The 26,659-nt window shown below is 44.9% G+C and overlaps 1 protein-coding gene across 2 annotated transcripts in view; it reads left to right on the top strand.

Moving 5' to 3' along the window:
* TMTC4 (transmembrane O-mannosyltransferase targeting cadherins 4) overlaps positions 1 to 26,659 on the top strand; it is a 253,025-nt gene that overhangs the window by 21,068 nt on the left and 205,298 nt on the right. For both annotated transcript variants that reach the window (XM_069757974.1, XM_069757975.1), the window contains exon 2: positions 13,333 to 13,542. In XM_069757974.1, the coding sequence (XP_069614075.1) occupies positions 13,384 to 13,542 (159 nt within the window). In that variant the 5' untranslated portion in view covers positions 13,333 to 13,383. The remainder of the gene's footprint in view (positions 1 to 13,332; positions 13,543 to 26,659) is intronic.

Below are 26,659 nucleotides of genomic sequence, written 5' to 3'. Positions count from 1 at the left end.
CCCCATACCCGCCAAAATAAAAAAATTAAAGAAAAAAAAGGAATATGTTTGACATAAAAACTTACTCGCCGTCCTGCCACCACAGCTTGGTCCCGTGGTCTCTGCTCCTGCTGGCTCTGTTCCTCCTGGCTCTCCTCCTCACTTGAAGAAGCCTGTAAAATAGTTTACAAAAAGTTGAGTGACCCATCTACAAATGACAGTGAATAGTAAGCAATAGTTGATCATGTACTCACCGGACTCCTCAGCGGTGGGGTGTGGCTTGAGTCGCTGGCCATTACTAATGTAATTCTGAAATAAAGAACAAAATAACATTTATCCTATGCACAATACAGCGGAACATAGTAAAAAAAAAAAAAAAAAAAAAAAAAAACATTTACATTTCAACCACAAAGAACATTGCACTCGAACTGAACTAAAGGCCCCGTCACACATAGCGACGCTTGAGCGATTCCAACAACGATACGACCTGTCAGGGATCGCTCAAGCGTCGCTATGTGGTCGCTGGTGAGATGTCAAACAGTGAGATCTCACCAACGACGCAGCAGCGATGCGGCGACCTGTAGCGACCTGTAGAACGATGCTATTTCATGACGATTCAATGGGACGTCCTGTCAGCGAGGTCGTTGGTAAGGTGTCAAACACAGCGATGTGTGCTACCCAGCGGGACCTCAACGATCAAAAAATGGCCCAGGCCATTCCGACACGACCAGCGATCTCACAGCAGGGGCCTGGTCGCTGCTACGTGTCACACATAGCGAGATCGCTACTGAGATCGCTGTTGCGTCACAAAACTTGTGACTCAGCAGCGATCTCGCTAGTGATCTCGCTGTGTGTGACGGGGGCTTTACGCTGAGCAAACAACACTGCCACATTGATTAAAAAAAACAATGGCAGAGACCACACAATGCCAGAGTAAACAAAAGCCTAAAGATAACAAAACAAATACACAACAGACCCTATATCGTAATCCAAAAAGAGAGTTTTGTTTAAAAAAATGTACAGTATGCACGGAGCAACCCAAAAAACACAATAGATTTTTGAAAGGAAAAAATTAACAACCCCCAAAAATTAAGGACAGAAACGGCAATCCTGGATACACCACCATACTTTACAATAAAACCGACAGGGTCGGAGACAATAAAAGGCCACACAACGCCATACATCACAACCAGAAACATACAGCAATGTCTTTACATAACCACAGTGCAGAACATAATACACAACTTGCAATAAAAATTATTACATTTAATAAAAGGGCGCAGAATCATTCTATACTACCATACTTTACAATAAAACCGACAGGGCCGGAGACAATAAAAGGCCATACATCACAACCAGAAACATACAACAATGTCTTTACATAACCACAGTGCAGAACATAATACACAACTTGCAATAAAAATTATTACATTTATTAAAAGGGCGCAGAATCATTCTATACTACCATACTTTACAATAAAACCAACATGGCCAGAGACAATTAAATTCATATAACGCAAGAATAAAACATCACAACTGAATACAAAAAACACCACCAAACCAATAAATGGAAAACAAAAATCTATCCTGGAAAGAACAATAATCAAGGCCGCAGACAATGAAACGCCATCCTATACAACGCCATACATCACAACCAGACTAAAAATACAACAATATCTTTAAACAACCACAGTGCAGAATATAATACACAACTTGCAAAAACAATTTAAAAATAAAACATGTAGAAAATGCACAGAATCATTCTATACTTACATCTCTGGACAGCAGATGAAGATGTCTGGTCTGTCTGGTCTGATGTGTTACCTGTAGATGCTGCAGCAGAAGTGACAAACGATCCAAACATTTTCTTTATATATGGGGGATGTTTTTATCACTGTTTGCACTGTCTAGACACTGTCTAGACACTTTTTTGTTTAATTTTATTTAACGACGCATGCGTCGCACAACGCACGCACGACGCACACACGCGACGCAAGTGCGTTGTCAATTGGTTTCAATGGGAAATTGTAACGCAATGACAACGCACAGGCGACGCAAGTGCGACGCGTGCGTTTTTTAGACGCTACAAAAATGCTACATGTAGCGTCTCCGACGCCACCCAGGTGCGGTGAAACGACGCATGCGTCGTGCGTTTTTACAAAAACGCACGACAACGCAACGCATGTGTCCCCAATGATAAAGGTAGGGGCGCATGACGCATGCGTTGTTGTGCGTCGACGACGCTGCGTCGCATGACGCTAATGTGAACGTAGCCTAAGATATAGAATAGAGGGAATCTATATGTGAAGGCTAATATGACCAGACTATCTAGATAACGAGGCTTGACACCAAACATGGAGAATCCCATGTGTGTAGTATCCATGAGCGCCCATATGCCCCCAAAAATATATATACGGTGTGTGAGCGCCAAATAGGGCCGCTGATGTACACTCACCAAATATAGAACCCAACCCATTAGTGCAAGAAATATATATACATAACATATATGAATACATCATCCACAGAGAAGTCATAGAGTAAAACCTAATAGCAGCTATTTTTAGAGGTGTCACAATCACATGCGCACCAATACACTAAAACAGCTTTACAGTATATAGTTAACCATAGTGTAGGAAAAGGCGCATAAAAAAAGTGCGTGCACTGTCCATATAACCCCATACTAGGCATATAAGGCTGGTTTCACATTTGCGTTTAAAAACGCAGCGTTTTAAACGCAAACGCATGTGAAAAAAACGCATGTAAATGCGGTAAAACGCCGCGTTTTTTAGATGCATGCGTTTTTGCATGTTTTATTAGACGTGGCGTTTTGACGCGTTTACATGCGTTTTTTCATGCGTTTGCGTTTTTTAAACGCATGATGAGAAGTGTGTGACAGCTGCCAATCATCAAAATCAACAAGAAAACTCACTATAAACAGAAATAGCTAGGGTTAGGGTTTGGTTCCCTAGTAACCCTAGAGATCCTAACCCTAAGGGATCTTAACCCTAACCCTACCCCTAACCCTAAGGGATCCTACCCCTAACCCTAAGGTTAGGGGTAGGATCCCTTTATCAATTTTATGGTGTGGGGTGGCTTATCATTGTGTTTTCTTGTTTTTTTTATAAAAACGCATGCGTTTTTAACGCAACCAAACGCATGTGCTTAAAAACGCATGCGTTTACATAGACAGCAATACGTTTTTTTGCCGCAAAAAAGCATGCGTTTTTTTGCTGCAAAAAAAACGCCGCTAAAAATTACTACATGTTGCATTTCTGCAACACGACGCATGCATACAAAAGACGCATGTGGCGGCAAAACGCATGCAAAAAAAGCATGCGTTTTTAATGTTAAGTATAGGGGAAAAAAGCATGCTTTTTTGGCGCTAAAACGCAGCTGCAAAAAACGCAAATGTGAAACCAGCCTTAATGAACTGTAAAAAATGTGCACCAAAAGGGGCTACAATATCATTGGTGTGAATTGTATGGATCTATGTCCATAGAGAATGTTGTCTATATGACATGAAGGGGTTAAATAAGACATGAACACATTCAGTCCAGAACAAGCGTTCCAGAGGTATCAGTAGGCTACTATAGGTGTAATGGCCAACTGAGTGCAGCACAAGTAACCCTCAAGCTTTTTGGTCCATATCTGTATTATTGTCGGGTGATATGTTGAGTCATCCAAAAAAGATAAAGTCCATAATATTTAAAGGTGATGAGAGTAATTGATAATAAGGAAACATGGATAATCATGTCACAACACCGAATCCACCATAAGTTCCTGGTAGGTTGCCCCCTGCAAGGGAAAAACATACAGGGAAAATATTTGTTGTCAAACAATCCATGTATATCAGTTCACCCCAAAAATCTGGTGAACAAGAGTTCCTCATTTAAACCGATTGGCGCCACTGAGCACAATTAGAAAATCCATCTGGATTCAATTTGTAATAAACGCTTCTGCGTAGAGCAACCTCGGCTTCCATAAGGGATTTTTTTTTTAAATCTAATAATCCTAGTTTTGGAAGTGGAGCCACCATGTATAATCAAAAAGTGGACAGCCACGGGTGTGAGGGTTTTACCCTTTTGCTGGTCCGCAGCAGCCAAATGGATGGTAGATATATGCTTCTGGGCTCACTTCCTTAATTCCTGGGAAGTTTGCCCCACATATATCTTGTTGCAGGGGCAAAGTATGGTATATATTACATCCCTGGACTTACAATTAATGTAAGATTTTAACGGATGGTGCCGACAATCATTTGGATTAAGGAAAGCATCTCGTGTTGGGATCATAAAGGGGCATATGTTACAGTCCCCACAGGGGAATGATCCCTTGAGAACAATTCCCCTATTCAACCTGATAGTTGGTCTAGAGAAGTGGCTTCTAGTCAGTAGATCTCGTAAGTTGGGCGCTCTTCTCGCCATAATAAGGGGCCTCTCACTAGTAACCTCTGCTGTCTGGGCATCTGTTCCTAGAACTGGCTAATGCCTGGATATAATGTCCCTCACCTGATGCCAACTGTTGTTATAGTCCGTTATAAATCTGGTTTGTTGATCTTGATTCCGTGGCCTAGGTGATAGGAGCGATGACTGATCATGTTGGCGTGCCCTCTGGAAGGCTGTTGAAATAATCCATTTGGGATATCCTCTCTGCTTAAAACGGTCCGTGAGTCCATGGGCCTGTGACAAAAAATCTTGATCATAAGTACAATTGCTCCTTACGCGGATAAACTGACCTGTTGGCACACCAACCTTTGTATGCAACGGGTGGAAGCTGTTGAATTCCAGTAGTGACTTGGTTGCAGTGGGCTTACGAAATAGTCAGTGGCCAGTTGATGATCCTGAACAAAAATCCTCAAGTCCAGGTAAGTAGCAGAGCTGCTCGAAATATGGTGCGTAAGGAAAATGTGTACAATTCCTTAATGGTCTGAACATCAATACCAACAACAGTCATTTTCAGTATCCATCCATACAAAGAATACGTCATCGATATAACGATGCCAATGACATACCTGTTCCTGGAAGATCTTGGATTGGTACACCACATTTTCCTCCCAGCAGCCTAAGAAGATGTTTGCATAGGCCGGTGCACATTTTGCACCCATCGCCACACCCGACACTTGAAGATAGAATGTCTTATCAAAAATGAAATAATTGTGATAAAGGACAAACTTCAAGAGCTCAAGAAGGAATGAGTTATGTCGATCGTCCATCGGATTGATTTTGTTCAAGAAGAAAGTTACTGCCTTGATCCCATCGTCATGACTGATATTAGAATAAAGCGATTCCACATCACATGTCACTAGATGGAACTCTGCTGGCAAGGAAATACCCCGACATATCTCAATGAAATGGGCAGAGTCCCTAACAAATGAAGGTAGGGACAATGCCAAAGGCGGCAAAAAGAAATCAAGATAGTCACAGGCCCTTTCACAGAGACTACCTATACTGGAGACAATGGGTCGGCCATGGGGCTTTTTGACATCTTTATGGACCTTAGGTAACATATAGAATGTGGCAACAATAGGATGTTCCACCAGCATGTATTTCTTCTCGTTATCAGTAATAATTCCATACTGATTAGCGCTACATAATAATGTATGGAATTTAGAGCAAAAAATCTGAGTAGGGTCGGAAGGTAACTTATGATAAAAACGAGAATTATTCAGTTGTCTTATTAGCCTCCTCCAAATACATGTGGGTGGGCCACAAGACGACATTGCCCCCTTTGTCGGCTTCCTTGATTACAAATGCATTGTTATTTTTGAGATCACTGACAGCTCGTCTCTCTGCTGGTGACAAATTTGATGATATGCCTACCTGGGGAGACATATGTGTAATGTCCCGTTTGACCAGTTCAAAGAATATTTTTATCGCTGGTACCAATGAAAAAGAAGGTGCTTTCAGAGATTTGTTTCTGCATGGGAATTTCCGTCTATTCATGCCAGACTGGTTCTCCAGTAGATCTAGAAGATCCTGAAAGGCCTGGGGTTCAGCCATAGGGATAGCCCGTATGAGGTCTGGTTTCTTGTAACTAAGGCTACTTTCACACTTCCGTCATTTGGGCTACGTCGCAATGCATCGTTTTGGAGAAAAAAACGCACCCTGCAAAGTTGCCCGCAGGATGCGTTTTTTCTCCATAGACTTGCATTAGCGACGCATTGCGACGTATCGCCACACGTCACATCCGTCGTGCGACAGATGCGTCTTGTTTTGGCGGACCTTCGGCACAAAAAAGTTCAATGTAACGTTTTTTTGTGGGACGTGTCCGCCATTTTCGACTGCGCATGCGCAGCCGAAACACCGCCCACTCCTCCTCACTCATCACAATGGGCAGCAGATGCGTTGTAAAACTGCATCCGCTGCCCACGTTGTGCTAAATTTAGCACAACGTCCGTCGGTCCGTCGGGCTGACGGTTTGCGACGTCCCCGTACCGACGGAAGTGTGAAAGTAGCCTAACTTGAAATGTAAGGTTTCTGCAAAAGAGGTAAAGATCTTTAATGAGAGTGAATTTAGCAGCCTTATGTGTTGGCACAAAGGTTAGACTCTTACAAAGGACAGACAATTCTATCGATGACAGACAATAGTCTGACAAATTGATAACCTGTAAGATCAGAATTTTGTGTAGTGGAGCCGAGAATATCCACATTGTTTACTTCCGTCTGGTCGGATATTTGTATAGATACGGGGATGTTCGTCCCCTGTGGCATCCTGGACGCCTTTTTATGATTCTTGTTTCCTCTAGCCCGTCTAGTCCGTGATGTAGTTCGCATCCCGTTGAAGATAAAAAATCGCTCGAGCTAGCCCCCCTTAATGAGGATTTAATGACGTTCCGGGGAGAGGTATTTCTATTGGATTTGTGTCGAGAGTTACCCTTATGTTTCCATCTATAGACTGTCTGCTGTTCAAAATCCAATTTGTCCCTCTGGAACTTTTTACGTTTCCTCACAGTCACCTCTGCTTCATACTTATCAAGTGTATCTTTAAGTTTGACTTTAAAGGCCTTGACTTGTGTTTCCTCAAACTGACTAAATTTAGTCTCCAGGTCTTTAATACGTTTTTTTTTGTTGAGGAAAAGAGGTCTTTATCATGCTCTATCAATAAATTAATAACTATGTTAGAGCAATGTGTAAGACCCTCTTCCCAAAATTGCTGAAAGGCAGAGGGTTCCCATGCTGGAAATATGGAAATACGCAGGCTGCGTGGCACGAAGCCCGCTTTTAGGTACTCCTCCAGACTCCTCATGTTCCACCAAAGTCTTACTCCGGTCATGTGTGCCTTGGTGACATCCGAACACAAAGAAAAGAAGCCCGAATCCAATGTCTGGGCATCTGCTGTATGGAATATGCTAAAAGGTTGCGCCAACCATGCCACCTCCCTGGTTTCCCAGTCCATAACACCGTACAATAATAACCAATATTAACCAATATCAATTTGTATCCAGTAATGTGTGATAGATTACGCCCTGATCAGCGTGTGCCACCCCGTGGAAAAAAACCTTGCATTGCAAGGCAAGAACTATAACTGTGCCAAAAGATATGGGGTGCACTACTATCACAATTACCGTATATCAATAAATATATTTGAAAAGTTGAGTACAACACCTAGTCTGTATAGAAACGAGCAAACAGGAGAAAAAGACTAGACTAATTTCAGGAGCCATGTCACCTGCTGGTATAGGTCCACTGTGTTTTATCAAGACCAAAGTCAGCACAGCCGTCTACTAGGAAATTTTACCGCACTTCATGCTTCCCTCTGCCGACAAGCTTTTTGGAGATGGAGATTTAACTCTCCAGCAGGGTTTGGCACCTGTCCACACTGCCAAAGGTACACATACCTGGTTTAAAAAACAATAGTATCACTGTGCTTGATTGGCCAGCAAACTCGTCTGACCTTAACCTCATAGAAAATTAGGGAAGCATCGTGCAGGGAGGGGGCTTCCCTGAGATCTTCGGTACAAGGCGATGTGTTCACCTTGTACCGAGCGTCTCCTCCCTGCAGGCCCCGGATCCAAAATGGCCGCGGGGCTACTTCTGGGTCCTGCAGAGAGGTGGCTTACAAGCGCCTGCTCAGAGCAAGCGCTGGTAAGCCAGGAGCAGTGCACGTCAGATCTCTGATCTGACACAGTGCTCTGCAAAGTGTCAGATCAGCTCTCTCTATATAGTGATGTCCCCCCTGGGACAATGTGATAATGTAAAAAAAATAATTATTTAGATGTGTAAAAAAATAAATAAATAAATTTAAAAAATCCTAAATAAAGAAAAAAAATATTGTTCCCATAAATAAATTTCTTTAGCTAAATAAAAAAAACAATAAAAGTATGCATATTTAGTATCGCCGCTTCCGTAACGACCCTACCTATAAAACCTGAAACCGTCTCAATAGTTAGCCCCTTCAGTGAACACCATAAAAGAGGCAAAAAACAACGCTTTATCATACCACCGAACAAAAAGTGAAATAAAAGATGGATATAAATAACCATGGTACCGCTAAAAACATCATCTTGTCCCGCAAAAAAACAAGCCGCCATACAGTGTCATCAACGAAAGAATAAAAAAATTATAGTCCTCAGAATAAAGTGATGCAAAAATAATTATTTTTTCTATAAAATAGTTTATCGTATAAAAGCGCTAAAACATAAAAAATGATATAAATGAGATATCACTGTAATCGTACTGACCCGAAGAATAAAACTGCTTTATCAATTTAACCAAACATGGAACGGTATAAACGCCCCCCACAAAAGAAATTCATGAATAGCTGGTTTTTGGTCATTTTGCCTCACAAAAATCGGAATGAAAAGCGATCAAAAAATGTCAGGTGCTCGAAAATGTTACCAATAAAAACGTCAACTCATCCCGCAAAAAACAAGACCTCACATGACTCTGTGGACCAAAATATGGAAAAATTATAGCTCTCAAAATGTGGAGACGCAAAAACTATTTTTGCAATAAAAAGCATCTTTTAGTGTGTGACAGCTGCCAATCATAAAAATCCGCTAAAAAACCCACTATAAAAGTAAATCAAACCCCCCTTCATTACCTCCTTAGTTAGGGAAAAATAATAAAATAAAAAAAATGTATTTGTTTCCATTTTCCCGTTAGGGTTAGGGTTGGGGCTAGGGTTAGGGCTAAAGTTAGGGTTGAGGCTAGGGTTAGGGCTAAAGTTGGGGTTGGTGTTATGGACCTTGTGGTTAGGAGCACCCGGAACGACCTGATGGTTAAACTCACACAGGACAAGCTCTGGGAAGTGGTAACTCTGCTGACTGCAACCCCTAATCCTATCACACAACTAGCCGTGGAGCGTACCTAACACGACCTAGACGCCTCTTCACAGCCTAAGAGCTAACTAGCCCTAAAGATAGAAAATAAAGCCTACCTTGCCTCAGAGAAATTCCCCAAAGGAAAAGGCAGCCCCCCACATATATTGACTGTGAGTTAAGATGAAGTCACAAACACAGAAATGAAACAGGTTTCAGCAAAGGAGGCCAGACTTACTAAACAGACTGAGGATAGGAAAGGTATCTTTGCGGTCAGCACAAAAAACTACAAAAGACCACGCAGAGTGTGCAAAAAGACCTCCGCACCGACTCACGGTGCGGAGGTGCCACTCTGCATCCCAGAGCTTCCAGCTAGCAAGACAAAATCATGATCGCCAACTGGACAAGGAAACAATGAACAAATAAATAACTAGCAGGGACTTAGCTTCTGCTGGAGAAGACAGGTCACCAGAAAGATCCAGGAGCAAACTGAACCAGTACAAGAACATTGACAGCTGGCATGGAGTAACGATCTGAGTGGAGTTAAATAGAACAGCCAGCCAACGAATAAACTACGTCACCTGTGGAAGGAACCTCAGAAGCAGCAGCTCCACTCACAGCCACCAGAGGGAGTTCATGGACAGAACTCGCCGAAGTACCATTCATGACCACAGGAGGGAGTTTGAAAACAGAATTCACAACAGGTTGGGGCTACAGTTAGGGTTGGGGCTACAGTTAGGGTTGGGGCTACAGTTAGGGTTGGGGCTAAAGTTAGGGTTAGAGTTTGGATTACATTTACAGTTGGGATTAGGGTTAGGGGTGTGTTGGAGTTAGGGGTGTCGTTGGGATTAGGGGTGTAGTTGGGATTAGGGGTGTGGTTGGGATTAGGGCTAGGGTTGTGTTTGGGTTAGGGTTTCAGTTACAATTGGAGGTTTCCACTGTTTAGGCACATCAGGGCTCTCCAAACGCGACATGGCGCCAATTCTGTGTTGAAAAAGTAAAACAGTGCTCCTTCCCTTCCGAGCTCTCCTGTGCGCCCAAACAGTGGTTTACCCCCACATATGGGGTATCAGCGTACTCGGGACAAATTGGACAACAACTTTTGGGGTCCAATTTCTCCTGTTACCCTCGGAAAAATACAAAACTGGGGGCTAAAATATAATTTTTGTGGGGAAAAAAATGAGTTTCTATTTTCACGGCTCTGCGTTATAAACATTAGTGAAACCCTTTGGGGTTCAAAGTTCTCACAACACATCTAGATAAGTTCCTTGGGGGGGTCTAGTTTACAATATGGGGTCACTTGTGGGAGGTTTCTACTGTTTGGGTACATCAGGGGCTCTGCAAATGCAACGTGACGCCTGCAGACCAATCCATCTAAGTCTGCATTCCAAATGGCGCTCCTTCTCTTTCGAGCTTTGCCATGCGCCCAAACAGTGGTTTACCCCCACATATGGGGTATCAGCGTACTCGCGACAAATTGGCTAACATCTTTTGGGGTCCAATTTCTCCTGTTATCCTTGGAAAAATACAAGCTGGGGGCTAAAAAATAATTTTTGTGGGAAAAAAAATGATTTTTTATTTTCATGTCTCTGCGTTATAAACTGTAGTGAAACACTACAAAGTTCAAAGTTCTCACAACACATCTAGATAAGTTCCTTAGGGGGTCTACTTTCCAAAATGGTGTCCCTTATGGGGTGTTTCAATGTTTAGGCACATCCGTGGCTCTCCAAATGCAACATGGCGTCCCATCTCAATGGCGCTTCTTCCCTTCCGAGCTCTGCCATGCGCCCAGTCAGTGGTTTACCCCCACATATGGGGTATCAGCGTACTCAGGACAAATTGTACAACAACTTTTGGGGTCCAATTTCTTTTCTTACCCTTGGGAAAATAAAAAATTGGGGGCGAAAAGATTATTTTTGTGAAACAATGATTTTTTTTTTAATTTTTACGGCTCTGCATTATAAACATCTGTTAAGCACTTTGTGGGTCAAAGTGCTCACCACACATCTAGATAAGTTCTTTAGAGGGTCTACTTTCCAAAATGGTGTCACTTGTGGGGTGTTTCAATGTTTAGGCACATCAGTGGCTCTCCAAACGCAACATGGCGTCCCATCTCAGTTCCTGTCAATTTTGCGCTCCTTCTCTTCCAAGCTCTGCCATGCGCCCAAACAGTGGTACCCCACATATGGGGTATCGGCGTACTCGGGACAAATTGTACAACAACTTTTGGGGTTTTTTTTCTCCTGTTACCCTTGGTAAAGTAAAACAAATTGGAGCTGAATTAAATGTTGTGTGAAAAAAAGTTAAATGTTCATTTTTTTTAAAACATTCCAAAAATTCCTGTGAAACACCTGAAGGGTTAATAAACTTCTTGAATGTGGTTTTGAGCACCTTGAGGGGTGCAGTTTTTAGAATGGTGTCACACTTGGGTATTTTCTATCATATAGACCCCTCAAAATGACTTCAAATGTGATGTGGTCCCTAAAAAAAAAATGGTGTTGTAAAAATGAGAAATTGCTGGTCAACTTTTAACCCTTATAACTCCCTAACAAAAAAATAAAAATTTGGTTCCAAAATTGTGCTGATGTAAAGTAGACATGTGGGAAATGTTACTTATTAAGTATTTTGTGTGACATATATCTGTGATTTAAGGGCATAAAAATTCAAAGTTGAAAAATTGTGAAATTTTCAAAATTTTCGCCAAATTTCCTTTTTTTTTTTTTTTACAAATAAACGCAGGTAATATCAAAGAAATTTTACCACTATCATGAAGCCCAATATGTCACGAGAAAACAGTGTCAGAATCACCGGGATCCGTTGAAGCGTTCCAGAGTTATAACCTCATAAAGAGACAGTGGTCAGAATTGTAAAAATTGGCCCGGTCATTAACGTGCAAACCACCCTTGGGGCTTAAGGGGTAAAAATAATTTTTTCAAGCTGGTGTTATAAAGTATTCTAATTTACTGAAATAATGACTGGTGGGTTTTCATTGGCTGTAAGCCATAATCGTCAACATCAACATTAACAGAAATAAACACTTGAAATAGTTCACTCTGTTTGTAATGACTCTATATAATGAGTTTCACTTTTTGTATTGAAGACCTGAAATAAATTAACTTTTTGATGATATTCTAATTTTGTGAGATGCACCTGTATTACCCAGACTGGATTGGTGGGCACACATGCATATCTCTCTGCAATCATATGTTCCAAAACTGGCATAGCGAGCTAATTTGTCAAACTCCCATAGAGACGAACAGAGACCGGTGCTTGTGCTGCCACCACTCTATTGATAGTAGCACTCCATGGGTCACCGATCTCCATGGGACTGGCAAGTGTCAACCATTGATGGCATATCCTGTGGAATGGTGATTTAGATGACCTCTAGTTTGCTGCCTTTTTAACAAATTCTGTTTTATGGGGAGGCAATCTGAATATTGCATACGCACATCCTTGTCACAGAGTAAGTGGACACATTGGGATAATGTTCTAAGCTTCAGAATTGGATTAATAAATGTGCCTTGCTCCAGATCCATCATGTGTTTTGGACACTTTTCTGCCTCATAAGTGTCTACAAAGGAGCATGGCCAACCAAGAGGTGTCATAAGGAAGAGAAAGTGTCTAACGTCACCATGCACCAAATTTTATTCTGTACTATAGGATTGCATAGGTTAAAACAAAGTTAGCTGTGCTCCACCATCATTGCTTCAGTGCTTGCTTTGTGCATTTACCCCTGCTCTTTGAAGATGGGCTACCTCGGTCATATCACGACCCAGCGGTCTCTTGCCATCTACAGCGGCCTGTTCGCTGTCGTAAAGACATCGCTGCTCCAGCCAGTCAAAGGCCATGGCCGCAGATCTCATCTTTTTATTTAATATACCATCAATAAATATGACCATTGTCCATTGCTCATCACTATATCTGTAGAGAATAGATAGTTCATAATTGTAAGGTTACAGATTATATATTTTGGCTGACTTTTTTTGGTGATTTTCTATTTGGATGGTAACTTGTTCTTCCATGTGATATAAAGTAACAATTTTCATATATTCATCTGTGACTGAAGAACAGTTCATCACACTTTGTTGTCTTTCTAGGGTTGTGACTTACAGGATGTTGAAGTGCACAGTTTGGTATGAATATACACTATGGCTGCAGCAGATGGACTGGATCAAGACATTCCAATGTTTCACCTTTCTAAATTCTGGGCTAAGTGTCTAGTTGGATTCTTGTCATTGGTATGCTTTGCAAATAGCTATAATGGCAGTTTTGTCTTTGATGACTCGGAAGCGATCATTAACAATAAGGTGAGTGCCAGAAGTTATCATTGTAATTCCGCTGCTGGAACACTGATAAAATATGAGAGTGAAGACGTTGCCCAGTTTTTATTCCACAATGGAGTTGGTCTTTTTAAAGAACTAATTGACTTTTCATCATGGCGTTGTTATTGGATGCCACCAGAAAGTAAGGAAGATTCGCTTAGCATAGCCAGTGAATAGTTTGGAATAGGTGAGATATAGAACAAAGTTGTTTTTTTCTGTCTGGTTTTCACTGTGTTCTCTAATGCAAATACCAGAAAATTGTAATGTCATAGCATATATAGTCATGGTCAAAAGTGTTGGCATCCTTGAAATTGTTCCAGATAATTTTCTGGGAGAAATCTTTCATTACAATTACAAATGTTTTGTTATACACACGTTTATTTCCTTTGCGTATACTGGAACTGCAAAAAAACTGAGAAAAAAGGCGAATTGGATACAACTTCCCACAACTCCAAAAATGAGCCTGACAAAATTGGCACCTTTCCAATATTGTGGGTTAACAACTTGTTTCAAGAATGTGATGCTCGTTCAGACTCACCTGTGGCAAGTAACCGGTTGTTATGATCAGTTGGCCTTGGAGCAGCATGAAAAGACCTTCGCTGGAGCAGTGGTAACTTTACTGACCGCAAACCCTGATCCTATCATCGCAACTAGAAGTAGCTGTGGGGTGTGCCTAACCAGACCTAGACACCTCGACACAGCCTAAGGACTAAATATCCCTAAAGATGGAAATAGGAAAACTCTCTTGCCTCAGAGCAGATCCCCAAAGGATAGGGTAGCCCCCCACAAATAATGACTGTGAGTAGGAGAGGAAAAGACACACGCAGACAGAAAACAGGGATAAGCAAAGGAGGCCACTTCTACCTAGATAGGAAAGGATAGTACAGGATACTATGCGGTCAGCATAAAACACTACAAAATATCCACAGCAGAAAAATACAAAAACTCCACCACCCAACTAAAGATGTGGAGAGTACATCTGCGACTCCAGCGAGTCCAACTAGACTGAGAAAAACATCAGGCACAGTCTAGCAGGAACAAAATAGAAACAAGATAAGCACAGAAAATAAACACACAGCAAGTGTGTCTTAAAAAAATGAAGCAAACACTTATCTTAGCTGAATTGGCAGCAAGCAGGAGAGGCCAGGCAGAGGACCAACACTTCCAAAGAAACATTGACTACTGGCAAGGACTATTGAGTCCTGCACAGCTAAATACCCCAGTCCGAATTGCAATTAGCAGAAACACCTGTCCAAGACTGCTGCTCAGGAATAACTGCATTACCATCAACAACCACCGGAGGGAGCCCAAGAGCAGAATTCACAACACCGGTATGGGCAATATAAAATCACACCTGACACCAGATAAAAAGGAGATAATTTGCAAAAGTTTTGCATTGTGTGTGTGCCACACGAAGCATGGAGAACAGAAAGAGGAGAAGAGAACGGTCTGAGGACTGGAGAACCAAAATAAATTGTCTGGAACAACTTCAAGGGTGCCAATGCTTTCGGCCATGACAGTAGCCATTTTTCAAAGCATTGTGTGTTATTAACCCCTTCCTGACCTTTGACGCCACGTAGGCATCATGAAAGTCGGTGCCAGTCCGACCTATGAAACTATGTCATGAAAAGATCGCGTCCCTGCAGATCGGGTGAAGGGGTTAACTCCAATTTCACCCGATCTGCAGGGACAGGGGGAGTGGTACTTTAGCCCAGGAGGGGGTTGCTTCCCCCCCCCATGGCTACGAATGCTCTGATTGGCAGTTTCACTTTCAACAGCAAATCAGAGCGATTTGTAATATTTCACCTAAAAAACTGGTGAAATATTACAATCCAGCCATGGCCAATGCTGCAATATCATTGGCCATGGCTGGAAACTCTGGTGTACCCCCCTCCCCCCCCCCCCCCCACCACCGATCGCCTCCCCGATCCTCCGTCCGGTACTCCGCTCCCCTCCGCCGTCCTGTCCGCTCTCCCAACCTCCTGCCCGCTCCTCCCGTGCTCCGATGCCAACCCCCCCTTTCCCCCCCCCGTCCTCCGGTGTCCGTCCGTCTTCTCCCTGGCACCGCCATCTTCCAAAACGGCGGGCGCATGCGCAGTGCGCCCGCCGAATCGGCCGGCAGATGCGTTCCAGGTAGGTTATATCACAGTGATCAAAATAAAAAAAAATAGTACATGACCCCTCCCCCCCCCTTCCCCTTATCACCCCCATAGGTAGGGCCAATAATAAAATAAAGAAAATATACTTTTTTAACTTTTTCAACTAGGGTTAGGGTTAGAACTAGGGTTAGGGCTAGGTTTAGGGTTAGGTTTAGGGTATTTGCACAAGGTGCAGATTTGGCCGCGGATCCGCAGCGGATTGGCCGCTGCGAATTCGTAGCAGTTTTCCATCAGGTTTACAGTACCATGTAAACCTATGGAAAACCAAATCCGCTGTGCCCATGGTGCGGAAAATACCGTGCGGAAACGCTGCGTTGTATTTTCCGCAGCATGTCAATTTTGTGCGGATTCCGCAGCGTTTTACACCTGTTCCGCAATAGGAATCTGCAGGTGAAATCCGCACAAAAAACACTGGAAATCCGCTGTAAATCCGCAGGTAAAACGCAGTGCCTTTTACCTGCGGATTTTTCAAAAATCGTGCGGAAAAATCTCACACGAATCCGCAACGTGGGCACATAGCCTTAGGGTTAGAGTTGGAATTAGGGCTAGGGTTGGAAATAGGGTTAAGATTAGGCTTGTGGTTAGGGTTATGGATAGGGTTAGGGGTGTGTTGAGGTTAAAGTTGTGGTTAGGGTGGGGATTAGGGTTAGGATTAGTGTTAGGGTTGGGATTAGGGTTACGGGTGTGTTGGGGTTAGGGTTGTGGTTAGGGGTCTCCAAACGCAACATGGCACCACCATTGATTCCAGCCAATTTTGCGTTCAAAAAGTCAAATGGTGCTCCCTCCCTTCCGAGCCCCGACGTGCGCCCAAACAGTGGTTTACCCCCACATATGGGGTATCGGTGTACTCAGGACAAACTGGGCAACAACTATTGGGGTCTAATGTATTTTGTTACCCTTGTAAAAAGAAAAAATTGCTTGCTAAAACATCATTTTTGAGGAAAGAAAAATTATTTTTTATTTTCACGGCTCTGCGTTGTAAACTTCTGTGAAGCACTTGGGGGTTAAAAGTGCTCACCACATATCTAGATAAATTCCTTGGGGGGTCTAGTTTCCAAAATGGGGTCACTTGTGGGGGGTTTCAACTGTTTAGGCACATCATGGGCTCTGCAAACGCAACGTGACGCCTATAGACCATTCCATCAAAGTCTGCATTTGAAAAGTCACTACTTCCCTTCTGAGCCCTGACGTGTGCCCAAACAGTGGTTCCCCCCCACATATGGGGCATCAGTATACTCAGGACAAACTGGACAACAACTTTTGGGGTCCAATTTCTCCTGTGACTCTTGTGAAAATAAAAAATAATTTTTGAGGAAAGAAAAATGATTTTTTATTTTCACAGCTCTGCGTTATAAACTTCTATGAAGCACTTGGGGGTTTAAAGTGGTCACCGCACATCTAGATTAGTTCCATGGGAGGTCTAGTTTCCAAAATGGGGTCACATGTGGGGGAGCTCCAATGTTTAGGCAAACAGGGCCTCTCCAAACGCGACATGGTGTCCGCTAACGATTGGAGCTAATTTTTCAATCGAAAAGTCAAATGGCACTCCTTCCCTTCCGAGCCCTGCCGCGTGCCCAAACAGTGGTTTACCCCCACATGTGAGGTATCACTGTACTCAGGAGAAATTGCCCAATAAATTTTAGGATCCATTTTATCCTGTTGCCCATGTGAAAATGAACAAATTGAGGCTAAATGAATTTTTTTGTGAAAAGTACTTTTTCATTTTTTTGGATCAATTTGTGAAGCACCTGGGGGTTCAAAGTGCTCACTATGCATCTAGATAAGTACTTTGGGGGATCTAGTTTCCAAAATGGGGTCACTTGTGGGGAAGCTCCAATGTTTAGGCACACAGTGGCTCTCCAAATGCGACATGGTGTCCGCTAAAGATTGGAGCCAATTTTTCATTGAAAAAGTCAAATGGCACTCCTTCCCTTCAGAGCCCTGTCGTGCGCCCAGACAGTGGTCCCCCCCCCCCCACATATGAGGTATCGGCGTACTCAGGACAAATTGTGCAATAACGTTTGGGGTCCAGTTTCTCTTTTTACCCTTGGGAAAATAAAAAAATTGTTGCTAAAACATCATTTTTGTGACTAAAAAGTTAAATGTTCATTTTTTCCTTCCATGATGCTTCTGCTGCTGTGAAGTACCTGAAGGGTTAATAAACTTCTTGAATGTGGTTTTGAGTACCTTGAGGGGTGCAGTTTTTAGAATGGTGTCACTTTTGGGTATTTTCAGCCATCCAGACCCCTCGAACTGACTTCAAATGTGAGGTGGTCCCTAAAAAAAAATGGTTTTGTAAATTTCGTTGTAAAAATGAGAAATCGCTGGTCAAATATTAACCCTTATAACTTCCTAGCAAAAAAAAATTTTGTTTCCAAAATTGTGCTGATGAAAAGTAGACATGTGGGAAATGTTATTTATTAACTATTTTGTGTCACATAACTCTCTGGTTTAACAGAATAAAAATTCAAAATTTGAAAATTGCGGAATTTTCAAAATTTTAGCCAAATTTCCATTTTTTTCACAAATAAACACAAAAATTATTGACCTAAATTTACCACTAACATGAAGCCCAATATGTCACGAAAAAACAGTCTCAGAACCGTTCGGATCCGTTGAAGCGTTCCCGAGTTATTACCTCATAAAGGGACACTGGTCAGAATTGCAAGAAACGGCTAGGTCATGAAGAGGTTAATTTTGTTTGAAGTATGTCAGTGACCCTGTCCACAAAGGTGAGGTGCATAAAATACTAGTTAAATTGGTTTTGAAAGCCATTGACCAGCCACAGAAAGCCCTAAAGTTAACCACAGCAAAAATCTTGTCAATCTTGTGCACTTGACCCCATCCCTTCCCACTTGCTCCCCAACCTCACTAACACGCTCTTTCCAGCCATAACCCATCTCTTCAACCTATCGCTATCTTCTGGTACTTTCCCCTCTGCCTTCAAACACGCTACCATCACACCCATCCTCAAAAAAGCTAACCTTGACCCAACCGCTATGCCCAGCTATTGCCCCATATTACTGCTCACGTTTGCTTCCAAACTCCTTGAGCAGCATGTCCATACTCGACTTTCCTCCCACCTCTCATCTAACTCTCTCCTTGACAACCTCCAATCTGGCTTCCGCCCCCACCACTCCACCGAAACTGCTCTGACCAAAATTACTAATGACTTACTCACAGCCAAAGCTAACAGACAGTTCTCTATCCTCCTCCTTCTCGATCTGTCCTCGGCTTTCGACACAGTCGACCACCACCTACTGCTACAGATTCTTTCTTCCCTCGGCATCAAAGGCCTTGCCCTGTCCTGGATTGCCTCATACCTTTCCGACCGCACATTTAGTGTTTCTCACTCCCACACTACCTCCTCATCCCGCCCTCTCTCTGTTGGAGTCCCTCAAGGCTCTGTCCTAGGGCCCCTACTTTTTTCCCATCTATACCCTTGGCCTAGGACAACTCATAAAGTCCCATAGCTTCCAGTACCACCTATATGCGGACGACACTCAGATCTACCTCTCTGGCTCAGATGTCGCCTCTCTTCTGTCCAGAATCCCAGAGTGTCTGTCAGACATATCCTCCTTCTTCACCTCTTGCTTCCTAAAACTCAATGTAGACAAAACCGAACTCATCATCTTTCCCCCATCTCATGTATCCCCCCTAGCTGAACTATCTATTATAGTAAACGGCATCACGTTCTCTCCCGCACCTGAAATCCGCTGCCTCGGGGTAACTCTCGATTCTGCCCTGTCCTTCAAACCGCACGTCCAAACCCTTGCCACCTCCTGTCGCCTCCAACTCAAAAATATTGCCAGAATCCGTCCCTTCCTCAGCCCACAATCTACTTAAAACTCTTGTGCATGCCCTTATCATCTCCCGCCTCGATGACTGCAACACCCTCCTCTGTGGCCTCCCCGCTAACTCCCTTGCACCACTCCAGCCTGTCCTCAACTCTGCTGCTCAGCTAATCCACCTCTCTCCTCGCTACTCCCCTGCTTCACCCCTTTGCAAATCCCTCCACTGGCTCCCAATTCCCCAATGAATCCAGTTCAAACTACTAACACTGATCTACAAAGCCACCAACAACCTGTCCCCTCCCTATATCTCTGAACTAATCTCCCACTATCTTCCCTCACGTAATCTTCGATCCTCCCAAGATCTCCTTCTCTCCTCCACACTTATTCGTTCCTCACACAACCGCCTCCAAGATTTCTCCCGAATATCCCCCATTCTCTGGAATTCCACACCTCAACACGTCCAATTATCCACCACCCTCGGATCCTTCAGACGGAACCTGAAAACTCATCTCTTCAGGAAAGCCTACAGCCTGCAATAACCATTCTACCGCCACGTCACCGACCGCCCGAGCTGCCGCCACGTCACCGACCGCCCGAGCTGCCGCCACGTCACCGACCGCCCGAGCTGCCGCCACGTCACCGACCGCCCGAGCTGCCGCCACGTCACCGACCGCCCGAGCTGCCGCCACGTCACCGACCGCCCGAGCTGCCGCCACGACACCGACCACCGGAGCTGCCGCCACGACCACCCGAGCTGCCACCTCACCACCACCAGTGCTGCAGCACACCAACCCTCCTGTCTCTTCCCCACTATCCTGAAGAATGTAAGTCCGCAAGGACAGGGTCCTCTCCCCTCTGTACCGGTCTGTCACTGTAAATTTGTTTACTGTTAACGATATCCATAACCCTGTATGTAACCCCTTTTCACATGTACAGCACCATGGAATTAATGGTGCTATATAAATAAATAATAATAATAACCTTGGCAAACATCTGTTGGATGATAGATAACATGAATTATGATTCAGAGCTTAGCCCACACCTAAAGGTGCTTTACATGTTCTATGAACGTTGACCACACCTGCGAAGCTGAGTGAGCACGTGTATGGGGGTTAGGAGCTGAAGCTCTTGTCTGTAAAGGAAGAAGCAGACTGCTGTATAACTTGGACAAAGATCGCAATTCTCAGACTGGCCAGCAGCTCTCCGTGGCGTGACTTCATACAATTCTATGAAGGTGTCACGCTCGGGTCTTGAGAACCGATGGCCAGTCTGAGCATTGCATTGCAATCCTTGTATACAGCCATCTGGTTGGGAACCTTAACTGAACATTTTACAAGTTCAAGATCAGTCCAATACCCCACTACTTGTCCCCCATTCCTAAGTAGGCACATTTTCAGTTTTTTTCATACACGTGGTTTAATGAAATGTAAACATTTTTCTAATTCGGGTATTTAAATAATTTTTGCCCTTTTTAATGATAAGAAGGGGCATAATTTTGGTCATTTTCATTTTTCCCTATGTCGGTGAAAAGTAAAAGTGTCTGTTTTTCACGTTTTTTTTTCTTTAATCACAAATTGCCACTGAAATACATTTAATATAATTTTAAACGTTTTTTTCCATCGAGGGTGTGGCTAGTGGCAGCGTTTTATTTATTTATTTTTAATCATGTTCCTGATTTGTATTTATCTAATTTTCATTTACTTTATGTATTGTGCCACCTATAAAATAAGACAAAAACCTTTTGGGAGAAAATTCAACTTTTTTGTTTCCCTTGATTTCCCTTGTAAACAGGGCAGGTGTATACCGTAAGCCCCCAGGTACGGAAGACATTCAGCCGCTTGATTGTATTGCAGATCTGAGTGGGTCTCCTATGATCCAGCAGCTCCTACTCCCTCCATACACCCAGCAATCACATAACCACTGGGACCGGAGGAGGCAATGTTGTTGCCGCTTCTGTTTATTGTATACAGTTGGTAATAAACTGACTATGTCTTCTCTATGGGAAATATCATTGTGTCTGACAGCCGGCTCCCGAAGCTGTATGATCATTTGGAGCTACTCTACTATGCAGTGCTGTTTTAGAATGTTAAATAGTAAATGACTTATTGTTTAAATATAATTTTTGTGTTGAATGTTTTAAAAATTTTGCTCAACGTTTTTGTTCCCCATATAACATTCTATATTAAACATAAAAAGTAGAAATCTTGTAATTTTCACTCTGGCCACTGAGGCTTTCTCCTTCGCCTCATTGGGTGACACAGGACTGTGGACTGTGGGTGTATGCTTCTGCTGCCAGGAGGCTGACACTAAGTAAACTTGAAAAAAAAAAAGTTAGCTCCTCCCCCATCGTATACACCCTGACACTGGCTACCAGAGACTCCAGTTTATGCTTAGTGTCTCAAGGAGGCACATCTCTGGGTCCTGGATTGTGGACCCGATATTTTTTTCAACACCTTTGGATTGAAGGGGCGACGGACCTTTTTGAGGGTCCGATCTCCCCAAACCATCAACGGTCAAGTACGTGCGATATTTCTCCACGTATCCTTCCCCGCTATGTGGGATTATTCACCGGACTTAGCCCTGACCACCCTGAGGTACCTAGACTCCAGGCTGTACAGGTGCCCGTGAGTTGTCCGTGTGTTCCCCCCTGATTTCTACACCCCTGCGGGTGTTAGCTGGGGTGGTGACGGTCCCTCTCCTTATCCTGGGGATAATGGAGATAGGGTTCCTGCACCGTCATTTTTTCTACCCCTCGATGAGGCGGATCTAGTGACGGGGACGTCGGCAAGTCTAACAGTCGGCGCCTATCCAGTGGATTCTGTGTCCACTGGTTTGTGCTGGAATATCACTTTAAAGGATATGTCCACTTTCATAACGAACCATCACAATATTGTCACAGTCTGATCCTAAGGACAGGTTCACACTTTGCCAATTTGGTGCAGATTTGTTCACAGCATATCTATAAGAGAATCACAAGGGGGGCTCCTGGCTTTACCTGCTGCATCCTCCGGGAGTGCGGTGCCTCTTTTCAGCGGCGCTGCTGCGTTAGCCGGCGCGGCGCTGCGGCATGATCCGGGTGGTCCGGTGCTGCTGTGTCAGGGCTGCGGCGCTGGAGCGTTGTCGGCGCTGCAGCGCAGCTTCGCTGCAGCGTGGTCCGGCGGTGCACCGCTCCCAGGGTGTTCGGTGTTAGGAGCGGCGCTGCGGGTACGGCGCTGCTATCCCCCCATAGGCTTCGGCCCTGCCTGGCTGCTTCTGGCAGCTTCCTGGAGCCGGGACTTCCGGCCTTCATACCGCGATGTGAGGCTCCGCCCCCTCCGGCGCGTCACTTCCGGTTCCGGCTCTCCGGTCCCCTACAGGGGGAAAATTGAAGCCCCGGCTTTGGGCCTGCTCCAGGCCGCAGCATCTTTGGCGGTCCCTCCCCCCTAAGGCCTGCTGTACATATAAGAGCGCGTTTTTTTTGGGCTTCGCATCGTGCCTTTAGGATCCATCTCGGTACTCGTGGGGACACAGGACTGGGGTAAGTGCTTCTTCCTGCATCTGGCTGAAGCATTCTTTTTGTCCCTGTCTCTGGCCCTGGGTATAGCATTATGGATCGTTATGTCTAGAAAGGTTAAGACTCACACGGTTCTTTTTTCCAGTTGTGTATCTTGTAGTGCCCTTTTTCCGCACGCCCAAAGTAATCGCCTCTGTGAGGCCTGTGACGCTGCTCGTGTCCAGGAGCCCCCCCCTGCCAGTCCTCCAGTAGTATCTTGGTCAGACTCGTTATCTAAGGCTCTCCAAGAAGGTAATGTGCCAGCAGAATTGGCTGAAATGTCGTCTCAGGTAGCTATGGCCGGTAGCTACCTGATTAACGCATCTCTGGATGCGGCAGATTGTGCTTCTTCGGCTGCGTCTAATGCTATTGCCATCAGGAGGGCCCTTTGGTTAAGGTCCTGGCGAGCTGATTCTACCTCTAAAAAAATCTCTTACATCCCTGCCGTATCAGGGCGGTCGTTTGTTCGGAGAAAAGCTGGATCAGCTCATTTCTGACTCCACAGGAGGGAAAAGTAAGTTTCTTCCTCAGCAGAGGGCTAGACAGCCTTTTCGGCACCAATTTCAGGCCCGTTTTAGAACCTTTCGCTATGTCAGATGGGCCCCAGCAGCAGGTTCTCCTGCGCAGGGTCGGCCCAAGCAGGACCGAGACGGTCGGACCCCTTATACAGCCAGCCAGGGGGGAAGAATGCGTCCCCAGTCTTCTAGATCCAGAGGGTCTAGGACGCAAAGATTTTCGGCCAAGTGACTGGAGGCCTCTTCCGGGCGTCTCCAAAAAAGTAGGCGGACGTCTACTTTTATTTCGCCAGGTCTGGCGTCAGGTAATCCACGACCAGTGGGTGGCAGAGCTCGTATCTTCAGGTTACAAGATAGAGCTGGTCTGTCTTCCTCCTCCCCGGTTCTTCCCATCCCGTCTTCCCAGGTGCAAATCTCTTCGTCAAAGCCTGTTCAATTCCATAGAGTCTCTCGGTATCAGCGGTGTCATTTCTCCTGTTCCAAAGGAAGAAAGGTTTCAGGGTTTTTATTCCAATCTTTTTGTAGTGCCCAAAAAGGATGGAGCAGTGAGGCCTATCCTAGATCTCAAACTCTTAAACAGGTTTGTCCGCGTTCGTCACTTTCGGATGGAGTCTCTGTGGTCGGTCATCGCCTCTCTGGAAAAGGGAGAATTTTTGGCCTCAGTAGACATTCAGGATGCTTATCTTCATATTCCCATCTTTCCGCTCCATCAAAGATTTCTCCGGTTTGCCGTAAACAATCTACACTTCCAGTTCACGGCATTACCTTTCGGACTGGCCTCCGCTCCCAGGGTGTTCACAAAAGTCATGTCAACTGTGGTGTCCATTCTGCACTCCCGAGGTATAGTCGTCTTGCCATACCTAGACGATCTGCTGATCAAGGGACCGACATTTCAATCTTGCAGGGAAAATGTCGGCATCACTCTGGACACCCTTTCCCGTCTAGGTTGGTTGGTAAATTTAAGGAAGTCATCCCTACAGCCGTCTCGAAAAATCTCTTTTTTAGGCATGATCTTCGACACCTCTCAAGCCCTAACTTTCCTTCCCCAGGACAAGGTCCTAGCCCTTCGGCGGGAAGTGAGGAATCTTCTACAACCATGCCCTCATACGATTCGGTCCGGGATGAGGGTGTTAGGAAAGATGGTTGCAACCATAGAGGCGGTTCCGTTTGCACAGTTTCATCTTCGACCCCTCCAGCGTGCAATCCTATCAGTATGGAACAGAAATCCTCTCTCTCTCAACCGCAAATTTCGGTTGTCTTTCCAGACCAAGCAGGCTCTCGCTTGGTGGCTAAACAGCTCATCTCTACTCAGGGGAAAGCCTTTTCCCCCAACCAATTGGCTAGTGGTCTCAACAGATGCCAGTCTCCTGGGTTGGGGAGCAGTGTTCTTCCATCACACAGCTCAGGGACGCTGGTCTCCTCTGGAATCAGATCTCCCCATCAATATCTTAGAGATTCGAGCAGTTCGGTTAGCCTTGTTGCGTTTCCACCACCTTCTGGCGGGTCGCCCTGTCCGAATTCAATCGGACAACGCAACGGCGGTAGCCTACATAAATCACCAGGGGGGCACCCGCAGCAAGGCAGCCATGCAGGAGGTAAAACAGATTCTACTCTGAGTGGAGAGAAATCACTGTGATCTCGGCGGTCCACATTCCGGGCGAAGAAAACTGGGCGGCAGATTTCTTAAGCCGTCAGGGCCTAGCCTCCGGGGAATGGTCTCTCCATCCCGAGGTTTTTTTGCAGATATGCCATTTTGGGGAACTCCAGACGTGGATCTAATGGCATCCAAGATGAATGCCAAGGTGCCCAGTTTTGTCTCTCGGTACCGAGATCCCCAGGCTATCGCCGTGGATGCGCTGGTACTGTCTTGGAACCAATTTCATCTCTCTTATCTGTTCCCTCCTCTGGCACTGCTCCCGAGAGTAATCAAGAAGATCAAATCAGAGAGAGTGCCGGCCATCCTGATCGCTCCGGATTGGCCTCGACGGACCTGGTATGCAGACCTGGTACAACTTCTCGCCGGGGTTCCTTGGCGGCTCCCCGATCGGCCGGATCTTCTATCTCATGGGCCGATCTACCACCAGAACTCGGAGGTCCTACATTTGATGGCCTGGCCGTTGAATCTTGGGTTTTAACTCAGGCTGGGTTTTCTCAAGAAGTGGCTGATACCATGATCAGTGCATGTAAGTCCGTCTCGGCCAGGATTTATTATCACACTTGGAAGGTGTTTCTTTCCTGGTGTAGAGAGCGCGGGCTGCCTCCTCTGCGTTTTTCCGTTCCAAACATTCTAGCCTTCCTTCAAGCAGGCCTGGTTTCTGGGCTTGCTCCTAGTACCCTTAAAAGGCAGGTTTCGGCTTTATCAGTTCTTTTTCAGCGCAAGATTGCTCCTAATCGTCAAGTCAGGACTTTTTTTTCAGGGAGTCGCTCATAAGGTCCCTCCTTATAAGACTCCTTTGGAAGCTTGGGACCTTAATCTGGTCTTAAGGGCTTTACAGGACGCTCCTTTTGAGCCTCTTCAAGAGGTTTCTTTGATGTTTCTTTCTTGGAAAGTCGTATTTTTAGTGGCCATAACGTCCATAAGACGGGTATCGGAGCTGGCAGCCCTTTCTTGTCGTCCTCCTTTTTTGCGTTTTCATCAGGACAAGGTGGTGCTCAGACCAGCACCGTCCTTTTTGCCGAAGGTTGTTTCATCATTTCATATCAATGAAGATATTGTTCTGCCCTCTTTTTGTCCAGCACCTGCGCACCGTGTAGAAAAAGCTCTCCATACGTTGGATCTGGTGAGGGCTCTGAGGAGGTACGTTTCCCGTACGGCTCCTTTTCGCCACACAGATGCTCTGTTTGTCCTTCCGCAGGGTCGCAGGAAGGGATGCGCGGCTTCAAAATCTACCCTGGCCAGGTGGATAAGGGCGACCATTCAGGAGGCTTATCGCTCCATGGGCATGACGGTTCCGGCCGGAATCAAGGCTCATTCGACTAGAGCGGTGGGGGCTTCCTGGGCCGTTCGGCACCAGGCCTCAGCAGAACAGGTTTGCAAGGCTGCGACCTGGTCTAGTCTGCATACATTTGTCAAACATTATAATGTCCACTCCCAGACCTCTG

This window comes from Ranitomeya imitator, chromosome 3 (genome assembly GCF_032444005.1).
Source record: "Ranitomeya imitator isolate aRanImi1 chromosome 3, aRanImi1.pri, whole genome shotgun sequence".
NCBI lineage: Eukaryota > Metazoa > Chordata > Amphibia > Anura > Dendrobatidae > Ranitomeya > Ranitomeya imitator.
This window is presented reverse-complemented; position numbering and strand designations above follow the sequence as displayed.